Source organism: Orbicella faveolata, unplaced genomic scaffold (assembly GCF_042242905.1).
Source record: "Orbicella faveolata isolate gen_17 unplaced genomic scaffold, um_ofav_v1 contig_26, whole genome shotgun sequence".
In the NCBI taxonomy this organism is placed as follows: domain Eukaryota; kingdom Metazoa; phylum Cnidaria; class Anthozoa; order Scleractinia; family Merulinidae; genus Orbicella; species Orbicella faveolata.
In genome coordinates this window covers 2,922,494-2,945,919 of record NW_028301554.1, presented here as the reverse complement: position 1 = coordinate 2,945,919, position 23,426 = coordinate 2,922,494, and the positions used below count along the sequence as shown (strand labels likewise).

General features: G+C 38.2%; 3 protein-coding genes and 1 long non-coding RNA gene across 5 annotated transcripts; 2 read left to right on the top strand and 2 right to left on the bottom strand.

Moving 5' to 3' along the window:
* Positions 1-1,371: 1,371 nt before the first annotated feature.
* Positions 1,372-5,481, bottom strand: LOC110057759 (large ribosomal subunit protein uL22-like). Its single transcript, XM_089295219.1, has 5 exons — positions 5,426-5,481; positions 4,815-5,046; positions 2,984-3,088; positions 2,586-2,682; positions 1,372-1,558 (listed from the first exon to the last, which is right to left on the bottom strand). The coding sequence occupies exons 2-5, from the start codon at positions 5,028-5,030 to the stop codon at positions 1,419-1,421; spliced, it is 558 nt and encodes a 185-aa protein (XP_089151345.1). The 5' UTR covers positions 5,031-5,046; positions 5,426-5,481; the 3' UTR covers positions 1,372-1,418.
* Positions 5,475-12,057, top strand: LOC110057751 (46 kDa FK506-binding nuclear protein-like). Its single transcript, XM_020764337.2, has 7 exons — positions 5,475-5,605; positions 6,718-6,969; positions 7,464-8,227; positions 8,877-8,960; positions 9,245-9,374; positions 9,478-9,526; positions 10,268-12,057. Exons 1-7 carry the CDS (start codon positions 5,596-5,598, stop codon positions 10,344-10,346), a joined length of 1,368 nt encoding a protein of 455 aa, XP_020619996.2. The 5' UTR covers positions 5,475-5,595; the 3' UTR covers positions 10,347-12,057.
* On the bottom strand, positions 12,034-22,616 carry LOC110057792 (uncharacterized). Of its 2 annotated transcripts, XM_089295217.1 has the most exons (15): positions 22,355-22,615; positions 21,944-22,102; positions 19,829-19,878; positions 19,108-19,207; positions 18,342-18,430; positions 17,932-18,046; positions 17,704-17,844; positions 17,018-17,233; positions 16,022-16,111; positions 15,780-15,845; positions 14,741-14,829; positions 14,266-14,324; positions 14,092-14,183; positions 13,728-13,779; positions 12,034-12,756 (listed from the first exon to the last, which is right to left on the bottom strand). In XM_089295217.1, the coding sequence occupies exons 1-15, from the start codon at positions 22,439-22,441 to the stop codon at positions 12,542-12,544; spliced, it is 1,620 nt and encodes a 539-aa protein (XP_089151343.1). In that variant the 5' UTR covers positions 22,442-22,615; the 3' UTR covers positions 12,034-12,541. The 2 variants fall into 2 exon arrangements, with proteins under 2 accessions (XP_089151343.1, XP_089151344.1); XM_089295218.1 differs by lacking the exon at positions 21,944-22,102 and having other exon boundaries at positions 22,355-22,616.
* Positions 17,808-18,736, top strand: LOC149107652 (uncharacterized). The gene is made up of 2 exons (XR_016208912.1): positions 17,808-17,877; positions 18,386-18,736. It is a non-coding gene; the product is annotated as an uncharacterized LOC149107652 (long non-coding RNA).
* Positions 22,617-23,426: the final 810 nt, after the last annotated feature.

Sequence of the window (23,426 nt, the reverse complement as noted above, 5' to 3'; positions counted from 1 at the left end):
TTCCGTGCACAAGAAAACGAAAAGCCGGCGTTTAAAAATTCCTCTGGTTTGAAGAGCGTATTCGAAAAGCTCCGTATACGTGACGGATTAGTGTGGACGGTAGGCCTACCCTTAGGGCCTGTTCATAAGGAGGGAGAGTTACCCTAGCAAGCGGGTTAACCCCAGCTGAAGGGCAAAAGATAGAACGGGTTTGCAAGCAAAATTTCACAGGCAGGGTAATCCTACAACCCGGGACAACTTTTACATTCAAAGGGTCTGGAAACAATTAGAAAGTTAACCCGGGTAGGCGGGTTACCCCTACCTGGAGTGTTTACAGGGGAAAAAGTTATCCCCCCTGCCAGGGTAACCCTAGCACGCAGACGGGGTAAACCCGCCTATTCAGGTAACCCTAGCTGCCCTATAAACACGACAAAGAAAAAAAAGAGGAAATGTGTGATTGCCAGGGAAACCCGCTTGCTAGGGTAACCCTCTCATTGTTAACAGGCCCTTAGGAATCGGTAAAGCTGCGTTTTCAAATTCCTCCGGCACAGTGTGAACGGGGCCCACATCAAGGGTCAGAAAGGTCTACATTATTGGCCCATTTTACGGGGTTCATGGGTTTGAAAAGGGAGTATCAGTGGGGGGAGGGGTTTAAACAGGGGGATGAACTAAAGGAAGCAATAGACAGCTGAACGAAAAGTAGTCTGTAAAAAGGAGATGCTCGGTGCACGACCCAAAGAAGGGGTTTTGCAGCACGGAGTTATTCGTTTTCTTTTATATTCGAAAAAATAAAAATAGACATAACCGGGCAAGTAAAAGTTTAAAACTTTCTTTTACTTCTAAAATTGCGTCAACGATATCAAATTGACTCGTTTTGCTTTCGAGGTGCGTCAGAAGTTTGAAGCCGTTCCGCGTGATCAGAAATCGTTCCCGAACACGTCAGACACGCAGTGGAGATATAATAAATATCTTACTAACCTCGTTTTCTCGGTCCGTACTGTAAGTTACGGATCCTCCTTTTTCCCCTTTGATTTATGTCCCGCAACCGGGCCTTAAATCGATGGGGGAAAAAACTCGGTCCGTAACTTACAGTGCGGCCCAGGAACTCACTTATGAAAAGGTATGCACACAGCATGGGAATCTGACTGAAACTTAGCAAGATCACAAAAGCCGAACGCTGGTCGCTTTTTTCGATACAAAAAATGACCGCTTAATGGAGGCTTGATTGTACCGGGTTAACACACTTTAATCCATGATCAACTGTTAGTAACCTAACACTATCAATCTTTCCCTTAGGCACTGTCGCACATACTTCCACACTTTTGTAAAATAAAAGCCGTTTACCAATGTGTCTGACGTAGACTGACCACAAAGACAATACAACAAACCAGATTCTTTCCAAGTTTCAAAATTTTATTTTACAGCTCTGAAAGCAGGGTTTATTCCCTGGATTTCATCTTTTCACGTGCCATCTTCTTCTTGGAAACCTTCTTAACTTCCACCTCATCCTCTCCACGTGGAACCACTTGCTCGCGCTCAGCCAAGATCATCTCTATGTGGCATGGAGAGCTCATGTAAGCTGCAATAAACAAACAGGATTGAAGTCAATATGGAGAGTATAGTGGTAACCTAAGTAAACCATAGGGAAAAAAACCTGCCAAAACCTTCCGAAAATAACAACCCTCGTTACTTTCGGAATTAGCAGCCTTTGGGGCTTGTTACTTTTGGGGTGTCGTTACTATCGGGGAGTCGTTACTATCGGGGGGTCGTTACTTTCGGGGAGCAAAAACCGTTATATAAAGTTGGTACGACTGAGCATTTTTCGACAAAATAAAAGACGGAAATTCGTAAAAACAGTTCATTAAACATCAGATTAAATTCTTCGTTCCAGTTTAAATCTATGTTGCTGTCATATGGGCTGGCTCTTCCCGCCTAGACTGTGTTCTCAGTGGTCGGCAGGAGAGCTAGTAAGGTACTGTAAACTGTCTCTACTTCATGACACACTGCTATGCCACTCTGCTTTAAACAATATCTCAGTACGTTGGCTGAGTTTTCCATTTAAATTTGAAGAAACGTTCCTTTTAAAATGCTGCTGCTGAAAATGATATAGAGTTTTCAATTTTAATTTTTAAAAAAGTTCATGTTAGTACATTCCTGTTATTTAATTAAAATTCTATGGGTTTAGTTTTAACACAGTGCAACATGAACTCACAAAGCATGAATTGATTTTTCATAACGCTTTGTGGCAGGAGCGATACCTTCTCTTGGTGGGAGAGGGCGGGGGGCTGAGTGGGCTCGTTACTTTCGCAGAGCTCACTACTTCCGGGTGGTCGCTACTTTCAGGATTTATTAGCGTCCACAATTTTTTGATGTTACTTTTGGGAAGTCACTACTTTCAGAAGTTTATGGCACTTTAATTGTTTCAGGTAGAGGGGATGGGTGTGTTACATCGGATTTACAGTTGGGTAACAGTTTGGGAAAAATATGCCCAATCAAGGACTGGATTTAATTTTTTTTTAGACAGCTAGTGCTACAGACCAGGAAAAGTAAAGAGTCAATGAAATACTTGTTAACAGAAATGAAAAAAAGAAGAAACGTTGACTCACGATTGATTCGTCCGTGAGCTCTGTAGGTTCTTCTCCTCATCTTGGGAGCAGCATTCACTTGTATGTGCTCAACCACTAATGAGTCGACATCCAATCCCTTAAATAAACAAAACGACATGTGATAGGAAAATATCAAGATAAAACAGTCCCAATAACAATGAAAACTGAATTAGCATTCCTATCTCCACAAAAATAACAGAAAGAATTTTCAAGTAGGTTGCTTTATCTGTTGGGTCTGTTGGGTTAAGCAGTTGATTTTGCACTCTTTCTAAAGAATTGGAAGAAAAACTCAGCAGTGTAGATGACTGAGGTCATAAAGGAGATGGTGATTTTTGCCAGCAGCCGCTACTTTTGACAACCCTAACTGACGTTAAGTGTATTTACAATATGCCACCCACCTTAAACTCAGCATTGCTCTCTGCATTTTTGAGGAGCTGCAGAAGAATCTCAGCACTCTTCTTTGGCCATCGGCCCTGGGACCCAGGGGCATTGTGGTTCTTGGCCTAAAACATGATTATTCAGGAATTAGCCACTCAAGCCTTAATTTTTGGTGAGAAAATGATACAATATTTGATCAGCATTGTTACAAACATAAAAATATTTGACAACAGAGTCAACTAGATCAACTCCCCCATTACTATTACAAAGTGGCCTTATCGTGGAACTCAGAAAACTGTGAACACCAGAAATATTTCTGGAATGTTATTATGTCGCAAGGAAAAAGCCAATTTGGCGCGAGAAAACAAAACCACGAACAGCAACCGTTTAACAAAACGAATGTGGTTTAGCATGGTCTGTACTCTTATCAACAACGATAGGTGTCATCACTGTGGTCAAAATGTTGTGGACTCACGAGGTGCAAATTTTGACCACTGTGATGACGCATATCATTGTCAATAGAGTACAGACCACGCTAACCCACATTTCAATTTGTTTTTTACCACAATATCAAAGTCAAAGAAAATGTTTTTTTTCAGAGCGCAAGCTGAAAAAGGCATTGCCTGACACATTGACATGAGCAGTGTTATCTGGACTCTTATTGACAACAACAAATTAGCCAATCAGGTTGCCAGATTAGTAGCAGTTGTGGTGAAAAGTTAGTTTGTGGTTTTGAGGTTTGCTCACATGTCCTGAACTCTGTTGTGATTTGTCAGTACACAAGTGACTTGTCAGAATCAATTCAAAGTGTTCAGGGTTTTTCAACTTGAACAGTAACTTAAATTCAAGGAAAGCTAAAAAAAAATAACAGTTTACATTTATTTCACTACCACAGATGTCACAGTAAAGGTTGAAGGCTTGATTTAGAAGGTCACTTTTTTTTCGGGTATACTTTCCAAGTTTGCCATCGCTCCAAAATTGTTATGGGATGACAGCTTGGCAGATTGTCAGAGAATGCTGTTGGCATTCTTGGCAGATTGTCAGAGAATGCTGCCAGCCCACTCAAAATGTACATCCCTGTTCCATCTTTAAAATGCAGCACTATAATTTATCTCTCTTCTATTTATCAAGAACTTCTGACTCCCTTCTACACCGAGGAGCCAATTTGCTGATTCAATAGCATACATAGCTTACAATGTGCCCTTGAATCAATCAATCAATAAAAAAGTAGATTCCATGTTGCCTTTCATCTGTTCAATAGAATCTCATAGCTCAGAGAATTCTCACACCCTGATTGGTTACCTAACTGAAGTATTCAGCATGGAATTGCCACTCTTGAAAGCGAAGCACATTGAATATTGCAACATTCATACAGATGTAAATGAAACGGGGATTTCTTTCACTTAAAAGAAAGGCTATGCAATTCAAGGGAAACTCATGAATTCTACATTAAATTTCACTTGAAAAACCGATATCGCACTCATTGCTTCGTGATTTAAGCGATAACGGTTTTTTGCATGAAATTTACCTGGAATTTCCTCACAGGTAATTAATTTTCCTATAATATATCACAGAAGACGTCAAAATGTGGTACAAACATCAGTGACAAACTTGCCTTACTGTTCGTGTGACACTTTTTTGTTCTTATATTTAGATTTGGCATCTTCTGTGATCTATTACTGAACAGACACATCGCAACATAGAATCTATTTGTTGAATAAATGCAAAAAAATACGGATAAAATGTGAAAGCATAAATTAAACAGCTGCTCTCTTAACAGAGCTGAATTTCAGGTGGCAAGGTATTCTAGAAAGAAAGCATTTAATTCCAACAGCCACAGATCATGCATACCTGAGCTTTACGTCCAATGCCACCATTGAATCTACGGAATGGAATGATCTGCTTCTTAGCTATCACATCCTTCAGATATCTGTTGGCCTTGCGTACATGCAGACCCTTAATGGCAACAGCCGTCTCGTGAGTGTTCTTGAAGTGCACACGAAGATTAGAGCCTCGTGCTTTACAAGACTTTGTAGGATTCTCTGGATCGGCTGCGTACCGAGTCATCTTTGTGTTATTTTACCTAAGTAGAAAGTCGCCATTAATTTTCCTAATTATCTATAACAGGCAAAATAAGGCTGAAAGGACAGAAACACTTTGACTGCTGCATGATTTTTACACAGTCATAAACGTAACATTTTCAAACACTAGGAATTCTCAAGGTAGTCTTTAATGAGAAAGATCTACTAAAAAATAACAAAGTTATCGTCAAGTTGCAAGTTTCTCTGGTCGGAATCGTGATCATCCAAATTTTTATAAAGCCCATTCAAATTACAGAGATCCAATACACTAAAAGTAAGCAACGATAATAATTCTCTACAGGTTATGTATTTTGGGAAAATCATAAGGAAGGATTGGAGAGATAATTTGAGATATCGAGAACACATTGAGATCTGTCTCACCTTCGAAGAGGAAGGCAGAAAGAGGACATATACCCAGAAGCCCTTTCGCTATGGGCACTTCATTGCGCAAGCGCTCCCAGTGATTCAAAATGGCGCCCATCTGATATGTTTGCGTCCAACAACTGGTAACATTTCTGTCTGCTTTCCGTGGCGGTTTCATTTTGTTCAGGATGTTTTGGGGTAATTGTACTGTTCTTTTTTGTATTCCTTCCCTTATTATTGTTGGTGCGGCATCGAGGTCGAAAATGACGTGCCTGAGTTGCTGAAAGTTGACCAGTTAAAAATTTGAGATCTATTTGAAATCGAAGTTTAATCTATTTAAGCTTGTTATTTAATTATCATAAGGGGTTTTCGTGCGCAAGAGGTATGTTTGAATTTCAAGAAATCAGATCAATTCTACCCCTTTTTTTCCTTTGGTTTTTAAGAAATGGTGTGTACTTTAAGCCTGTTGTAACAGCGTGTATAGAGTGTATATAGGTTTCTGGACACACGTGGGAAGTTTGGAGATCGGGTAGGGGGTTGGTGCGACCCTATTTAGGACCTAAAAAGGGAGCTTCTTCTAAAAGACATACCTAGTTCAAGACTAGAGTGCAAAACCATACCCTATTTATGACCAAAATGGCCAAAATCGATACCCTATTTATGACCAAAGCAGCTGAAAACCCTACCTATATAGCCCATATAAGAGAGTACCCCCCTTCCTGGCTTTGGAGAGCACTGGAAAGCAAAAGAGTCACTCACGGCAAAATGATTGTAACTGTAGATTCACTGGTGCTCTCTTAACACCAGCAACATCCATAGCTTGATGTATGCATTGACCTGAAACTGAGCACACTAAAAAGAGTGAAAACACACAACACAACACCACAGACGAAAATGCAACAACAAAATACAATGACACAGCGCAACACAACAAAGCACGACAAGAAAGCACAACAACATACTATGAAACAAAACAAAACACAACTGCAACAAAACAAAACAACACAACAACTCAACAAAACTTAATGAAAAAACGACACATAATAACACAACAAAACCCAATAAGACATGACACAACAAAACTAAACAACAACAAAATAAAGCACAACAAAATGTAACATATAACACAACTAAACACAACAAAACATACAACAAACCAAAACAACAAAATAAAACAAAGCACAACAAAACACTCACAACAACCAAAACACAGCACAGCTCTACACAACAAAATTCCATCATGTCTGCAAGGTTGAACAGCTTGTTTTCAGAGACTAAGAAATGTATTTTTCATTATAATAATTTTGCAGGAGTGACTCTTGATTCTGGCAAGCGTTATACACAGACAGTGGAGAAGTCATTTCACTTGTCAATGGCAGCTCTGGGTTTTCAGAACTGTTCATCAACACCAGTAACTGTGATGGTTGAAGTAGATAAAGCACAGTTTGCACTCTGCACACTGCAACCAGGAAAAATTCCACAGCAACCTTTAGACTACTGCTTCACTGAAGGAGAAGAAATAACTTTTTTCACAGAAGGACCTGGTGATGTCCATTTGACAGGTTTGCACTTGTTGCTAACTTTTAGTACATAATATATCTTTTTTATCCATAGAGTGATAAGCACAGACGAAGGAATCTTTGTTTTTCTTTTTGTCACTTTGCACAGGTTTGACTGTACTTAGTCAGAAAGTTGTAACTCAGAACTTGATATTTTGGTGTGGTGTTTCCTCACCAAAAGATCCTATCAGGCTAAAAGCAACCCAAAAAGAGTCCAGCAGCATGAAACTTACCAACCCCACTCCCTCCCAAAATAATAATGATAATAATAAAGGGACTGATTCACTTGTTTGTGACCAAAATGAGAGAACCCCCAAAAAGACCTTGCCAAAATTATTACCCTAAAGAGTTACTTCAACCTTCCTAATCTGAGCAGTCTCAAATCCCAGATTTCAAACTCGAAAAAGGTCTTCACACCTTTCTGTCACTAGGATTCCTGAGTATTCCTTTTGTGTCTGTCCACTCAGGTAATAAGCTTGTTATATTTTTCTGGTTAGGTTATTTAATGGATGAACCAAATACTTTGGAATTTGAGAATGATGAAGATGAACTGACTGCTGACACTGACGAATCTGAATCTGCGTCAGTTAGCAATTCTGATTCTGATGATGATGAATCTTCCAGTGATGAAATTACTCTTGGAGATTTACTGCAAAGTGGAGACATTACAAATGATGATAATGATGATGAAGACGATGAAGATGAGGAGAGTGGTGATGATGATTGGGATCCGTCAAAGGATAATCCAAAGAGACGAAAACAAACCAAAAAAGAAAAGAAGAAAAAGAAAAAATCTAAGACAGAGGATTCTGATGAACACGATGATGTGATTACTAGTAAAGATTTCGAACAAACAGAAGGAACTACACAAAATGAAGATGGTGATGATGACTATGATCCTGAGAAACAAATTAAATCAGACACTAAAAAGGAAACAAAACGAAACAAAAAGAAAAGGAAAAAGCTGGAAACAGAGCAACCAACTGTTGAAAATGGACTTACACAACCACAAAACCTGAAGAAGAAAGCTAAAAGAACTCAGTTAAAATCACCTGATAATGATAGTGGTGTAGTAAACACAGAAAGTGCGAATTCACTTCAAAATAACAAAGAGAGTGAAAAAGTTAATTCCACTCCAGTTAACTCATTAAACTCAGTAAAGACTAACTCAAGTAAGAAGAATGAAGGAAAAACACAAAATCAAGTTGATTTACAAGAAACAAGTCCTGAGAAAAGGAACAATCAATCACAGGTCAATGAGGTAAGTATCTGGGCTTTCCAAAGCTAATTTTAAAGATTTTTTTTTTTTTGTTGGGGTACCTAAAGCGTAGTATTTCTGAGGAAAACAACAGACTGTGATATCCATGAAGAACATTTAAGGGGAAACATTGTGAATTTCATTAAACAGTGCCAGTTTAGTTCTGTAATAATTAGCAATTGTCCATATTAGCGTATATTTCCATCACCATATTTACACTTTTTGTCCTTAATATATTCTTATCATTTGTGTCATCTACCTCACTTTAATTTATATTACGCACTATTGAACATTTTCTTTCATTCCCTGATGATGTGGTAGAACGGCGAAAGCTTGGAATTAAAATACAGCAGCTCAAGGCCTCAATTGAATCAATGCATCTCTCTAGTGCTAGTTTAGTTTTTTGTCAAGGCACAGTGCCTGATCAGTTCCAATGCCAGTTATTAAATGATACACACTCAAGCTAATGTCCTGGAGTCCCCTTTATTAAGCTTTTGGATCTGGGTCACAAATGTTGATTCTTGTTTTTTGAGCCCTGAAATAATACTGTGGAGCCATGTTTTCTCCACTTGAGCAGAGGAGTAGTAGACCCCTTCTGTCTTTGCTTGTAAGAAGCACTTTAATTTTGTAAAACAATATTGGAATTGTACAGACAAAGAAGAGGAAACTACCAGGAGGGACAGTATTAGAAGATATCACAAAAGGAACTGGACCAGTGGCCAAGAAAGGACAAAAGGTAGATCTAGAAAATGATCCAGTTAGGCTGAATAATTTACATTACTAAGATAAACATGTGAAATTTAATTTTAAGAAAATTGAAACTGCTCTGGACTAATGAAAGTTACCTACAGTACATGTAGAACTATTTTTGAAGCAGAATATTGAGTCAGTTTTGTCTGGCACAGATCTTCACTATTTAGACATAAATCAGCAAAAATCCAGATTTTGGAATATCATGACCTTCATTACATTTTATCAGTGCTTTCTGGCAGTTTTATTTATTTTCTTCTTCTGCAACAGGTTTATGTTTATTATAAAGGCCATTTAGCAAAGACCAAGAAGCAGTTTGATGCATGCCTAAATGGACCTCCATTTTCATTCAGACTGGGTGTAGGAGAGGTCATACGAGGCTGGGATCTGGGTGTAGCTGGTAAGTACTTAAAACCCTGATATCGACATACAAGTTCTGCTTACAGAGCTCCATAAGTTTTTTGAAATACTAGTAGTGAGAAATTACCATTCTTGTCATACAGGTATGCAAGTAGGAGGCAAAAGAAAACTAACAGTACCTCCCTCACAAGGGTAAGTTCTTGGCTGTTACCCCACTAAGGGTGGGGTGTTGGTAAACATTACTCCTTCCTCTGCCCCTAGGGGGTGGGTGTGAGGCATGGTGGATCAAAGATTATCACCCTGGGTTTAGCTGTTCAGAGAGTGGATAATACCATTCACTGGATAAATCACTGGTCAGTGGATAGCATAGTTTGTTTTACTAACACTTATCCACTGTATAGCAACTTATCCAGTGAAGAGTGTTATCCACTCTTTGAACAACAGAACTGCACCCTGTACTTAAGATTGAACAGTTCAGGCAATTGCTTTGCATTCTTGAGTGAGGAGGCACTTTCTTCTCACAATGCCCCTTTGCTCTGATACAAGGCTAAGGCTGGAAAAGTCAGCTTCACATACTCACTTTTTCAGTTAATTTACCTTGTTCATCAGCTTCAAGTTGATAAATAACTTACTGCATCAACTCAGTTGTATTTAATTTAATACTACTGTCTCGCCAGCTACTGGAGAAAAACCTTTTAATGCATGGCTTTTGTTTTTTTTTTTTATTGCCACCAAAACATACATGTATTTATTATCAGTTCTGGGTTCAAAAATTGTTACCATTCATCATTGCTCCTCAAACCATTATTTTTGTCTTGGAATTTCTCCCTTATTTTTCATACTTAATCACTCTTGGACTAATAATATCACTGTTACTGGAACATGTGGCAGTATGCCATGTAATGATATCTCTAATGTTTTTGATGTTGGCAGGTATGGGAACAAGAAGATGGGGCCAATTCCACCCAACAGTACCTTAGAATTTGATATTCAACTCATCAGGCTGCAATGATATTGTAAAGGGGCTAGGCCATGATTATCACTCATGTGGACAAACTGGTCTCAAAGACATAACCAAGGGCAATCAGTCTGAAAAAGACAGCATAGCACTTAAAACTGCCCGGCTTGGTCTGAGTAAAGTGACGGTTCTGTTCCCATTCTTAATTCTTCTGCTAAATGTACGGTATGATAGAGATATCCGAGATGTGTGCTGAAAAACAGTGCCTTACTGATGACAGCTCTGTACAGATCCGTGTTTTGTCTTAGTTAATAGTGATTCCTACTCACATGTGATATCTTATGACCACACTACAACCAATCAAAGATATTTCCTGGATTCCTTTAAAACTGCATCATTAGTATGCAATTTTTGGGTGGAATCTTGGCTGTCACTCTCATGCAGATGGCAAGCTCAACCAAACTATTTACTTTGTTTACTCTAGACACGAGAGAGCAAACACACGATTTCTGGTTCTTATACATTCTGAATATGCAAGACCATTACACACAACTGTAATTCAACGGAACTGACATATTCTATACATTTTTGTAATTTCCTACAGAGCAAAGTCACTTCTCTTAAGTGGTCACCTCTCTTGTAAGGCAGTCTAGCATTTTGTGGGAGGGAACTTACTAGTGATCTCACCATGGAGCAAAGTGATTTTACATAACCCAGGGGTTACTACACAATCAGATACTATTAGACCAGAATTTTTACAATTCCTCTGTTTAGTTTTGGCTATTTGGTGATGATTGTTAGATCATGTTGTTTTCCTCGGGATTATAAAAAAACTCACAAAACTGAACTATCCTGGAGCCTTATACATAAGTCTAGATAATATGCTGTTCAATTCTAGGAGAACATTTGTTTGTGACAGTGTACATCTTTGTGGAGTAACTTGTAGCATTTTTGAAAATCACTGGGATTATGGAGGCAAGCAGCATGACCAGGACTTGAAAAAACTTGAATTCCATTTTGTCCTTAGGACAAGTAGGTCTAAAATTTTGCTTGCCCTGGGCAAGTCTTAGTTTGCTCTTTTAGTTATTTAGTTGGCAGATGACTTGCCTGATCCTTGCCCATTGGGTAAGTGAGAATAAAAAGGTACTTGCCGAGAAGGAAAATCTACTTGTCCTGGACAACGGGACAACAGTTTTTTCAAGCCCTGTTGTCAAATTCTCTTAATGCTGATCTTTCTCAGTACATTTTTAACAAGTTGTTTTTAATTTTATTATAAATTTAGACATTGTATTGTATTTTTAACTGAATCATTTTGAGGTTGGACATCATTTAAATATTTTGTTGGCATAGTTTTCAAGCAATGTGGATACAGAATTATTTAGTGTTGTGCTGCCTTATTGTTTTTTCATCCTTTGAATTTTCCAACCTTTGCAAACTACACTGAAACATCAGTGGTCTGAATATGGTATTACTGGTGAACCTATTGATGTTATCGCACCCTCTAAATTTCTTTATTATTACTTTACAAGGTCATGTAACAAGATACTAAGTACCAAGTACTCAAAGTACTTTTTATCTCTTTTATAAACACCTTTGTGTCTTGCTTTATTAGGAGATGAAAAACTTTCATCTAGCACTTTCATCAACATTATTACCACTAAAATTTTATCACGGATAGTTTTGAATGTAATAATTAAGTATATATGACACTTTTAAACCACATTTAATGGAAAACATCAGCTTTAAATAAAACATTTTTCTTTTATTCATTGACTTCTAGCCCTGCTCAACACAGTCATGTAGTCTTGCAATACATCATGCACTCATGCAATATCTATCCAGTACACATTGTGGACTATTTTAGGTAGTAACTCTAGTGTGAAACCTGTATCTGACAGGACTTGGAAAAAAAGCTACTATTGATATCATTTGACCATGCTAAGCTTTTGAAATTTTGTGCTGTGTGACAAACTAGTGAATCAAGATACCATTGCAGTGGATAACTGCTCTGCGAGACACCCTATTAGCTAGAAACTTGTACTGTGAAGGCCAGATAGCAAAACAAATCTAGAACAATCAATGGATTAACAGTGAGGAACTGAAGAGGATCCACAATATGAGGCAGAGTGTCAATGACTTTTGTCTGTGAGCACATTAGCCAGTGAATAATAATGATGATGATGACGATGACGAAGACGACGAGGATGATGATAATGATGACAACAATCTAGTCCCTGTGCAAGTGTGTGTCATGTACTTGTTTGGTGTGGGACGTCAAGATCTTGTCCACATTCAGAAGTGTTCAGTGTTTCATTGTCTGCTGTCGTGGTATCACCACTTAGTCCACCATCCTTGGCTTCCAGTAGCTGTTTTATTAGCATGTCTCGCTTGGCTACACACCCCCTTGTCAATGAGTGCAGTGAGTCAATAAAGTGTGTATGGAACTCTGATAAGGCAGATACTCCTTGAAAAAGAAATTCCAAGAAAATGTGTTAGAACGACAAAGGGGAAAAACATGAAGATGTTATTGGCCTCAACCGCAACCATGCCATGAAAAAGTAAACAAATGTGTGTAGTACCAAAACTTTATGTCTCATGATCATTTTGCATGGGCCAAAGGTATCTCTATATCTGGTTGACGGTGTCATGATCAGATCAGGTTGAATGTCTGTGATATCGAGGTCCAGATATAGATATCTCTATATCTGGTTCATGGTGTCATGATCAGGCTAAATAATACAGTCAAACTACACCAAAGGGCCAGGGTTGAATGTCTGTGATATAGAGGTCCAGATATAGATATCTCTATATCTGGTTAACGGTGTCACATTCAGGCTAAATAATACAGTCAAACTACAACAAAGGGCCAGGGTTAAATGTCTGTGATGTAGAGGTGTCCATGTTATGGAGACGCTTGTAGGAGAGGTTTGACTGCATTTTCTGTGGCATCTGCAAATCATCACTTGCATTGCCACTGACCAAAAAACTAAGTAAATAAATATAGCTTAATTAATTGACCACTCCCCCAATGGGGTTTTTTCAGGGCCAGTGAAAACAAATGGTAAAAGTAGTAACGTACTGGTTAAATGAATATAACATAAAATATCCCAACTGGCAAGAGACAGACCAGTTGGGTATTTACAAATGTGAACAAGAAACTGAACTCGGGACTACAATGCCAACTAGTGGTCAGAATGGTACTTGAACCAATGACTTCCGGATTTCAAGTCCACTCTGCCATACTGCTACCAGGTGAAGTAATAATAATATTGATATATTAGAATCCCTAATGGGGAAAATGATGTACTTCTGCTGAACATTTTTATCTCTTGGTTTTTGAACCTAATCTTGTCTTCTCATTTCTTCTCATCATTGTCATTCTCCTTTCTGTGTGAGAATTCAAGTTACCTTATCCTCTTTTAACAATTGTATTACCTTGTTCATCTTCATGATTATGGGACTGAAGAAATTCCAAGGCATCTGATAACTGAATGAAGGGAGTGGAGAAAAAGCAAGGAGTCAGTTTAATGACACGGACTACAATGCATTTCAAATATCAGTTCTGTTTGTGCAGAAAAACACTGAAAAAAGGACGACAGTTACAACTGCAGTGATGGTATCGCTGCCCACCTCTTGAAGTCTTCTCTATACCAGTCAGCAAAGGTTTGCAGCAATTCATAGTAAATATCGCATGTTTGGAGTTGTCATGCAATGTGACAGATGATTGTCACACAACACTTCTCTTGCATGACGACCTAAGTCATGGAACACTAGTTACACTACGTAGGTTAAATTTTACCTGGGGAGCATGATCCTTGAATGATGAAAGGAAATTTCTCAAGTCATGTTCAGAAGCTGTGTCCTTCAGTTTTCCATAAGCACTGAGAATTTCTGTCAAAACAAGAAGTAAGAATATTTTCCCCCAAACTCAAATCACACCTTAATTATAAATTCTACAAGCATGAAAACAAACCTTCCAAGGGTTTACAAAGCAGTTCTTTCAAGTTTCCTTCAAATGTTTGGTATGCTTCGCTGTTGAGGCAAGAAAACACAGTACACATTACAACAAACACACTGGCCTACACACACAATGAAATTACTCTGTTTAGTATACTTAGTGTACTACTCAAGGTCACTATAACTGAGGAAATAAAAAAAGTAACTTTTAAGACCACCCTTGCTAGAGCTGACACACTGAATGAAGGAATTTCAATGCTCTCTCTCCTTCTCCAAGGGGTGACAGGGTGTAGTCCAGCCTAAGAGAACTATAAGGCACAAGTTGCAGGGAGCATGTGCAAAGTGTGTGTATCCTTGAACAAAATAGCCCAAAACTTGCCCCATAAATTTACTCCTGTACACTTATTGTAAGTCTTTTTGACTAAAATAAACTATTGGGGTATTAGTTTTTCTCACAAGTCTTTGGGAAGACCTTGCCTCTTAAGAATTACCTCACTGCAGACAACAGCGATTCTGCATACTCAGCCTGACATTCATAAACTTTCTGATGAAATGACAGCTCCTCCTTAAGAATTGTTATCTGTATGAAAATAAAAATGGAAAAAAAAAGTTGTTAAGTTAAAAGTAACAAGACATACCGGGTATATGAGGATCAGGATGGGTTTCACAAATAGCTGAGAATTGCTCAAACTATCAGCTAATAAAGGACGCCTTTTTAACCTGGCAATGGTTGAGATCTCTGGCCAGTGTTGTTTGAAAGGTGGATAATGCTATCCATTGAGTAAATCACTATCCAGTGGATAGCATGGTTTGTTTTGTTAACACTTATCTACTGCATAGCGATTTATCCGGTGGATAGGGTTATCTACCTTTTGCCCAACTGGGGCCTGATCTGTATTAGTTTATTGATGGCTGAGAAATTGGCTTAAACCTATACTGATAGCTTAGAAATTGCCAATACTGACAACTGAGATTCCAGAACCCCATCCAGGCCCTAGTATATCAGATGTTAAAGGAGCTCAGTCACGGTTTGCGCATATTGAAAAGTTTAGCCTCAATTTTTCAAATTCGTCGTTGGTAATCTGTGTCAATCTTCTCCATCCTTAGCCATCCTTGTTCCTTTATGGTTTATCATTATCTCTGGTGTTTTTCTATCTTATTAAACTGTTATTTTAAGGTTTCCTACCAGTTAAAGGTAATTTTGTATGAGGCCAAAATAACTCAAAATAACGAGACTGAGCTCCTTTAAATCTTGCCCAGGTTCCTACATATGATTTTGTCCAAGGCCTGAACTACAAAATCGTTTTGGTGATGTCAATAGAAGGAATGCATTGTGTCATGCGATCCAGACCATATTGACGGTCGCACCTAAAGAGACCTAGGGATATTGACGGTTGCACATAAAGAGACCTAGGGACTAGGCAAGGTTAGATTCATAATAGGCTCGTGACTGTCAAATGTTCCCTAAGCACCCTGTTTGCCAACAAGAAAGGGCATATGACTTTCCTATGCTTTGGGTTCACAACTTACCTCAAGAGACAATACATGCTTCAAGTAGCTGACAGATTTCATTAGCCCTTGCACAACTGATCTCACCTAAAAGTCAAAAAAGACATGGAAAACATTTTCCCTGTTTTTCTGTACAGCTGTAGACTGAAACACTCAGTTTAGGAGCACAATCACACACAGCATTTCTTGTTATCCCAAACTTCCACTTGTGTATAAGTATAAGTACTATTGATAGAAACATCAGGTCCAGGATTGTGATATACCTCTTGTTGCTTTTTCCTGCTCAGGTCTGGCATGTGGGACATAATATTCTCCTCTGTTAAATCTTCTCGGATAATCTTCTTGAGGGGAGGCTAAAATGTGCAACAAATATTCTGACTTATGTAATGATACATCAATCAGATCAATAGCTACGTGCACCATGCACAGGCAAGTAATGCTTTTCAATCGCCGCAACAAAATGCAAAAAGATATAATTTTTGGCTTGCCCTTTGGGAGTTTGATGATCCACAATGTTTGTTTTCAGCAGAGGTAAATTTGTCTCAAATTTAACCACTGCCTCAGAAAATGGCGGTTGAGTGCCTGAGCCATTTTCCACTATTGGAACGCGAGTTGGAGACTGCTCTCATGAATGGGGAATCCTGGCAACCCAGCCCAGAGCCCCCACACGGAAGAAGAAAAAATGGCACCTGTCACATTCTTTTTGATAAAACAGCAGAAAGAGTGGGGGATGGGGTAGACAGCCTATGAGAGAAGCCCATGTTCAAGAAAACACTCACTAAACGCAAACTACAACAACATACATGGAACCCTGGTGCAAGTGAATATTTAAATGCAGCTGAATGCAAAGGTCAGGCTAATTTCTTGATGTTGTTAACTCCATTAAATTCCATTTCTCTGCATTATTATTCTGTTACAGACACTAAAATACCAAATATTGCAGATAAATGCATAGTAGCATGGTAAAGAAAAACAGTGGCTATTTTGCCATTGCACCTAGGTAGTAACTTCTAGGAACATGTTCAGCAACTAGAATTTAGCATGGAGAACATGAGCCTTAGTGAGGGGACCTCATAAAATATCTGGTGATGTGAATATCATGCATCCCATCCCCAGGGTCTCTTTTTTTCCTACGCCCTAGAATGAGACAAAGGGAAGAAGGGCAGGTAGTTGTGAGACTCTGGGGACAAGGTCGACCATCAACTATACATCAGTTACGTCATGTTAGCAGTAATGTAATGACTCCAACTGAATCTTACCCATGGTGCAGCAGGGTAGAGGACAGAAAGAGACAACAGGTCTTCACTGCAGTCTCTCAGCATGTCAGTCACTGTTGTCATATGACCTGCTAATCTGTCTCTGATTGGCTGTGATATATGTTCACTGGTTAAGATCCCTGAAGGTTGGTGTTGAAGCATTTCATTCAGACACACCATGTTCTTGTACAGCTTACAGAGCTTGGATTCTAGTCTAGACTGGAGAGGATTATCATATTTCATTCTTGTGCAGGTACTTTCACAGCTACTAACAGGTAACAGGTGACAGACAACTCTAACCCTTACTTGGACTTCTACCCCTTAGGTTGCAGTTCATGTACAAGCTTGCCTGGCAGCCTATCAGGCCAGCACACAATCTAAGCCAGGTGTTTAAATAGGTACTGGCAAATTAAATGCCGGGGGGTACCCTGCAATGGACTATCATTCCATCCAGGGGGGAGTAGAAATACTGCTGGTCGGTTGATGCTACAGAAACTGCGATAAGCTAGCCCAAGACGGACCACTTGGCCCGACGCATACTTTACATTGAGGTAAATATTTGGTGATTTGTCCATAACCTAATAAGAACTCAATTTCATCCACTGTGATATATTAAAAGACTGAAGCAACCCTTTCTAGGGCTAACTAATTCTCTAGAGTTTAACTGACTCTCTAGATTAATACCTCACCACATGCTTCAAGTTAAGATGGTCCACTTTGCCACTACAACAGTCCAACAATGTCAAGGCTTGATCTTCACCACTTTTGGACTGTTTCAGAAAATCACTCATGTACACAGCTGGCAGAGAAAGATCGTCAGTTTCTGCAATCTTAGAAAATGGAAGAATCAGAGAGAGATTATTGTAAGTTATTGTAATATTGTAACAATTATTGTAATTTTCCAATTACATACATACCTCTTTGTTTTTATATAAATCAAGCCTTGCTCCTTCTACTTTGTATTCCAAATTCTGCACATATTCACGTGCTACTGTTATGTAATTTGAGGAATCGTCTGATGAATGAAGACTCCTGCAAGAAGCATTTACAAAAAATAATTTACAACATCTGGCACAAACTTAACAAAGAGAAACTCATTTCACAACATTTTCATCAACTAATAAACATATGTACGTAAATACCATGTAATTAATCCAAATTTAGTTGAAATTCAGTTGAAAAAGATCTTAATAAAAAAACAGTTTTAAAAATTACAAGACAAGCACAGTAATTGCTAAAAATAACATCTACAACAAATACATCATATTATTTAATTTCATAAATTAAAATTAATTTTGATTTTCATATGAAATGCAATAGTGTGTACCTCAAGATCTCCTTTAGGTTTAAAAGTTTATTTTCAACTTGCAGGAAAACATTCCTTCTGGCTTGTAATGCACTGGATTGAAGAAGAACCTGGAAACACAAATGTAAATTTTAAAAATAAAAAAGAACATTTAGGGGAGGAGAGTTAATCAACGCTAAGGAGAAGTACCATGTAGTACCAAAACCTTAAAATTGTCTGGAAATGAGGTATCTGCTTTCCCTTTACACTGTAATCACTGTCAAGAGGCACAGGACGTTAACTGTACACTATACATGACAAATTCTATACGATACTTTTAACTTCCATTCATGTATTGTAATACTTCTAATGGTAGATGATATTGGTACTTATAGGCAATCTGAATTTAATAAATTTTCAAGCATTGCTCCAAGCAACTATCAATGTCAAGAAACATTATAAATTGTACAGTTGTGTGCAAAAGAATACCTGGTCTGACTTCACGATTAACCAGGCTAATATAACACATCTATTTTTTCTCCTTCACTTTTCTTTAAAACATAACAGTTGATTTTTCTACAAAGGTGAAGCAGTTTTTAATTTTCAGTGTGAAACCAATTTACCTTAGTATAGTCTACTAGCTTATAAAAAATTTGCACAACCAGTCACAAAGTTTCTTTGTTCAAAACAGTTTGAAGGGCACCCCTGAAATAAAATTTCAACTAGTAAATGATTCTAAATTACAGGGTAATACGACACCATACTTGATATAACTTTTTAAAAATTTTAGAGTAATGAAGTCCCTTACCTGTCTCTCGAGTTGTATAACTTGTGACTTCAGCAAGTTCACTCTTCTTTCATCAAATTTCTCCATTGGCACCTCCTCCACAAGCTGTTTATAAAGAGACCTGCAGTGTCCAATATATTCAGTTTAGAAAATAGCCCCCAAAAAATATGCACGCTGATTGGTTTAAAATCATGTTTCTATAACTTGGTGTAATGCTGGCACGAGCAAAGAGAATTTACATTTTAATGATCAAAGTAAACAAGTTATTTTTCCTTTTTTCACTGCAGTATTTTCTAAAAGAAATAGAAAAAAAGGTCTCTGTGTTTCTGTCAAGTTATAGAAACACTCATGAAAATTTGGGAGAACTCGAAAAACTGTGGAAACACTCACCTAATGGTTCTTGTTCCCATAGCATTTCTGGTTCTCCCAAACTTTCACTTATCTTTCTAATTAACTCAATAGAAACAGGCACATGTTCTCTATTTCCTAAACAATGATTATACAACTCAACTCCTGAATTTGATTATCACAGTCTACTTGCTCTTATTTTCTACAAGCCATATGTAGTAAACTTGCATGCACCCTTCCAACTATTCAACTACACATTACAAGTATCAAGCTTGTGGTTTGCTTGTTAAACTTAGTAACTTCCCCTCACAATAGCTCAGACAAACAAAGGCAAAGATTTCCTACAGACTATGACTAGCTTGTTTATATTTATCTTTGCCTAGAAACAGCTTACCTAATGAAGAGTAGCTCTGCTTTAAGTTCACTATTTTCTCTTTTCAGAGTCTAAAAGAGATGAAATAGAAGTTATGTTTCATTCCCATCACTCCAGACAAACATAGTCATATGTAGTCAATTACTTTAGACTAACCTTTTAAATGATCCATTAATTATAGAGCGTATCCCTTGCGATCAAGTGATCACAGGTTACTTAAATGGGGCAGATATAAGGAATTCAGAGCAGGTTGGTCAAACCCCCTAAATTAAAAACATAGGCACGCAAGGCGTGCAAGAGTTATTTTTTTGTGTGAAGTGTTGGAGATAGAAGCATTCATGGTACAGTAATGATTTGGTTAATTTTACAAGTTTTTTTGGTTGCGATGTTACATTGGTAAGATAGCTAAATAGTAAGCCATAAAATGTTTGACTGAACAAACTACAGTAATCTGACACGTCTCCAGATTAATGTAGATACCATCTTATTTTCTAACAGGCAATTTGATTCGTTCTTTGATACAACCCGCACTGTGATTGGTGTGACACGCGCACATGCATAACTCCCTCACTCACCGATCACATAACCCTTCCAACCCCCAAGAGGAATTTTTGCTCAAAAATACTCAAGTTAATTTAGAGACTTTTTCGCATTTTATACGAGTCGTAAGTTTACCTTTTTACACAACACAACACAACTCAAGTTCACCGAAAATAGAAAAAAAAAGAAAAAACCTCTGACACGTTGAAAGTCTGATTTAATTAAATTGCACTTTAACTTGGTGCCACACAGTCTTCAAAGAACATTTGAACAGTTTTCATACTTTTTACCTTTAAAAATATCGGACTGAAATAAATGTCATCAAATAAAACTATTAAACTGCTACTGCAGAGACGTAAAAACCGTCCAGAAACGAAAGCTTCTTTTTTTTTAATATCCTGGAAACAATAGCTGATAGCTTGTCAGCTCTAATTGAATTTACTCCCATATAAAAAACAAAAGTGTTAAGTTACCATTTGTTACTAAAGATAGCAAACATCTCGTGGGAAAGAGTGGTGACGATTCGTCCGCTCTAATTGAATTTACTCCCTTGTCAAAAACAAGAGTGTCAAATTACACTTTGTAGCTAAAAAACAAAAATATCTCATTATATTTGCATGCAACAAGAACAAAACAATCGTTACCCGCACTTACTATTGTAAACGTTAGAACTGTTTCAAATCTGAAGTCTCGTCCCCTCTAAAACATGTCCTAAGAATTAGACGCGACGATTCATGACCTCTAATTGAATTTACTCCTTGTGAAAAACAAAAGTATCAAGTTACCTTTGAAACTAAAAACAAAAATATTTCGTTGTATTTGCATACTACTAACTCACGAACTGTTTCAAACCTCAAGGCTCATCTCGTTCATTTAACTAAAATCCTCAGCCTAACCCACAGAAAATGTCGAAGTAAACCCAATATATGAATACTTCTTCCTCTTTTATAGAAGAATAAATATGGCCGTTCTGAACTCTATCGGGATCAAATCTTCTCACATACCATTTACCTTTACAACAAGAATTTTGATTGGCTGTTTACAGTAGATCCAATCTGATTGGTGTGACATACATACATCTCTCACTCACTCACTCACTCACTCACTCACTCACTCACTCACTCACCCATTGACCCGTCCATAACATACCCAACGCGCCGACTAAGAGGTATTTTTTTACAAAAAAATAACTCAAAAAATGAGACGTATATGTAACATGCTGACATGACCTCAGCATCCCAAAAATCACATTTCCAAAGACCTCAAAGTAAAAATTTTTTCCAGGGGATGGTGTCCCCCCACCCCCACAAGGGAATGCCTTCAGCAGTACCTATCTCAAATCCCCTTCTCTGTAATCCTGTATCTGCCCCAGCTTAACCCTTAGGTATCATATCTCCACAACCAGTCATGAGTGTTTGTTGTCATCTTATGGTATGAATTTGCTCTTTGATTACACAGTTCTGAAAATGTTTTGATTTTGTCATCATCATTATCAAAACTACAGTCCAAAATCAAATTAAATCCACAATAACTGCACTGTATACATAGCATGGCCTAGCATCAGTAGACAGAGTGTAAATCTTTTGATAGCCATACCTCCAACTCTTGTTGGCATTTTTGTAACAGTCTGTCTTTCACTCCTGTAGGTGTCTGTGTGTCTAAGGTTGACAGCCTGATAGCACTTGCATTTCTAGATGACGTCCCTTTGAAATCTGTGGTATATGCATTACTACTTGGGGATCCTGCAACCCTTGTCTGGGAAATTATTTAAGAAATTATATGTAGCTAAGAAAGTTAAGCTTATATGGTTTTCTGCTTTCATATGAAAGGATATGTCTTACAAGCTAAAATCTCATATTTCTATTTTAGCATGTTTCAAAGGAAAGCGATTGTGTGGTGAAACTGAAAGGCGAGGTAGCTCATTTCTTACTAATACCAGACAAGCAAGTTGATCGTCAAAGATTTAGAACTCAAGATCAAGGAAATAAGTCACATTGGTTCACTCACCCTGGCAGTAACATTTCTTGTTTTGTTTACATGGCTAGAGCTTGAACTAAATGATGAAGGTCGACTGGACATGGGAGTTTTCTTCATCGGGAGTGATAATGATAATTATAATAAATGATAATTATTATTCTGATTTTACGAAAAAATCAGTCACAACAAAATGACTGCTCGCGGTCGCCCATGGATTTTTGTTCGTTTTGCCACCCGCCATTTTGTTTTGTTGCAGACAGAGAAGAAGAAGACTGGAAACTAATGGCGGGAACAGTATCCAAATTCGCGCACAAGGTCCAAACGAAAGAAATCGAGAGACCGTGACTTGTTGTCCAACTTCAATTAAGGTTTTACTCTTTACACAGGCATTATTTTGAGCATTATAGTGAAAAAGAGAAATTATTGAGCATTATACCGGAAAAATAGTGACAAAAACTGACTGAAAGTTTGCCAGGAGAAATCTAGGCATCAGCAGGCGTCAGTCACTACTACACAGTTCACTGACACATGACAACTGGTTTTAGTTTGCTAACACTCTTCTAGCTGCTGCATCAGAGCGAGTTTTTTTTTTCTTTCATTACTTAGAAAATCCATTCTTTAGTAGCCAAGGAAGAACAATGGAGGATTACATTGAGGCATCGTTCATAGGTCAACACTGAACAAAATAGTTAGCGTTTTTATGTGAACTAGTAATTAGTGACGCCTTTTCTCGCCTAAAATGGCATTTTGAGCACCGAGAGTTTGAGTGACAACCAAGAAGTTCCCAAGCGTTAGTCTGATCAGACGGCCTGGCTCGTCACGACTGCCTCAAGGGAAGGGGAACATGAATGCATGTGTCTGACTACAGTAGCTTTCCCTGTTGAGGCTCCCCAGAGTAGTGGCCTGCGAGAACGTCCGGTGGGCATCTCTCAAGGCCACCATGGCCAGAGAAGAGGTGGGGACCGGGATAGAAACCGGGAGTTCTTAGGTTCTGCGAAGTGGAGGTACTCCTGCTCTTCCGTTCCGTGAAAATTCCTTTTTCAGTCTCTACTTTGCATTTTACCTATGTTGCTTGTACTCTTTTACGTGTCTACACCGTGCG

What these genes read in the sequence shown, in the direction of transcription:
- LOC110057792 (XM_089295217.1), bottom strand. Translation starts at nt 22,441, where the DNA reads ATGAAGAAAACTCCCATGTCCAGTCGACCTTCATCATTTAGTTCAAGC. An exon ending in AATGCCAACAAGAGTTGGAG is followed by an intron (nt 19,879 to 21,943) that starts GTATGGCTATCA and finishes CATCTCTTTTAG; the next exon opens with ACTCTGAAAAGAGAAAATAG. An exon ending in ATTTATATAAAAACAAAGAG is followed by an intron (nt 17,845 to 17,931) that starts GTATGTATGTAA and finishes CCATTTTCTAAG; the next exon opens with ATTGCAGAAACTGACGATCT.
- LOC110057759 (XM_089295219.1), bottom strand. Translation starts at nt 5,030, where the DNA reads ATGACTCGGTACGCAGCCGATCCAGAGAATCCTACAAAGTCTTGTAAA. An exon ending in GCATTGGACGTAAAGCTCAG is followed by an intron (nt 3,089 to 4,814) that starts GTATGCATGATC and finishes ATCATGTTTTAG; the next exon opens with GCCAAGAACCACAATGCCCC. An exon ending in AGAGCAATGCTGAGTTTAAG is followed by an intron (nt 2,683 to 2,983) that starts GTGGGTGGCATA and finishes TGTTTATTTAAG; the next exon opens with GGATTGGATGTCGACTCATT.
- LOC110057751 (XM_020764337.2), top strand. An exon ending in TGGCCAAGAAAGGACAAAAG is followed by an intron (nt 8,961 to 9,244) that starts GTAGATCTAGAA and finishes CTTCTGCAACAG; the next exon opens with GTTTATGTTTATTATAAAGG. An exon ending in ACAGTACCTCCCTCACAAGG is followed by an intron (nt 9,527 to 10,267) that starts GTAAGTTCTTGG and finishes TGATGTTGGCAG; the next exon opens with GTATGGGAACAAGAAGATGG.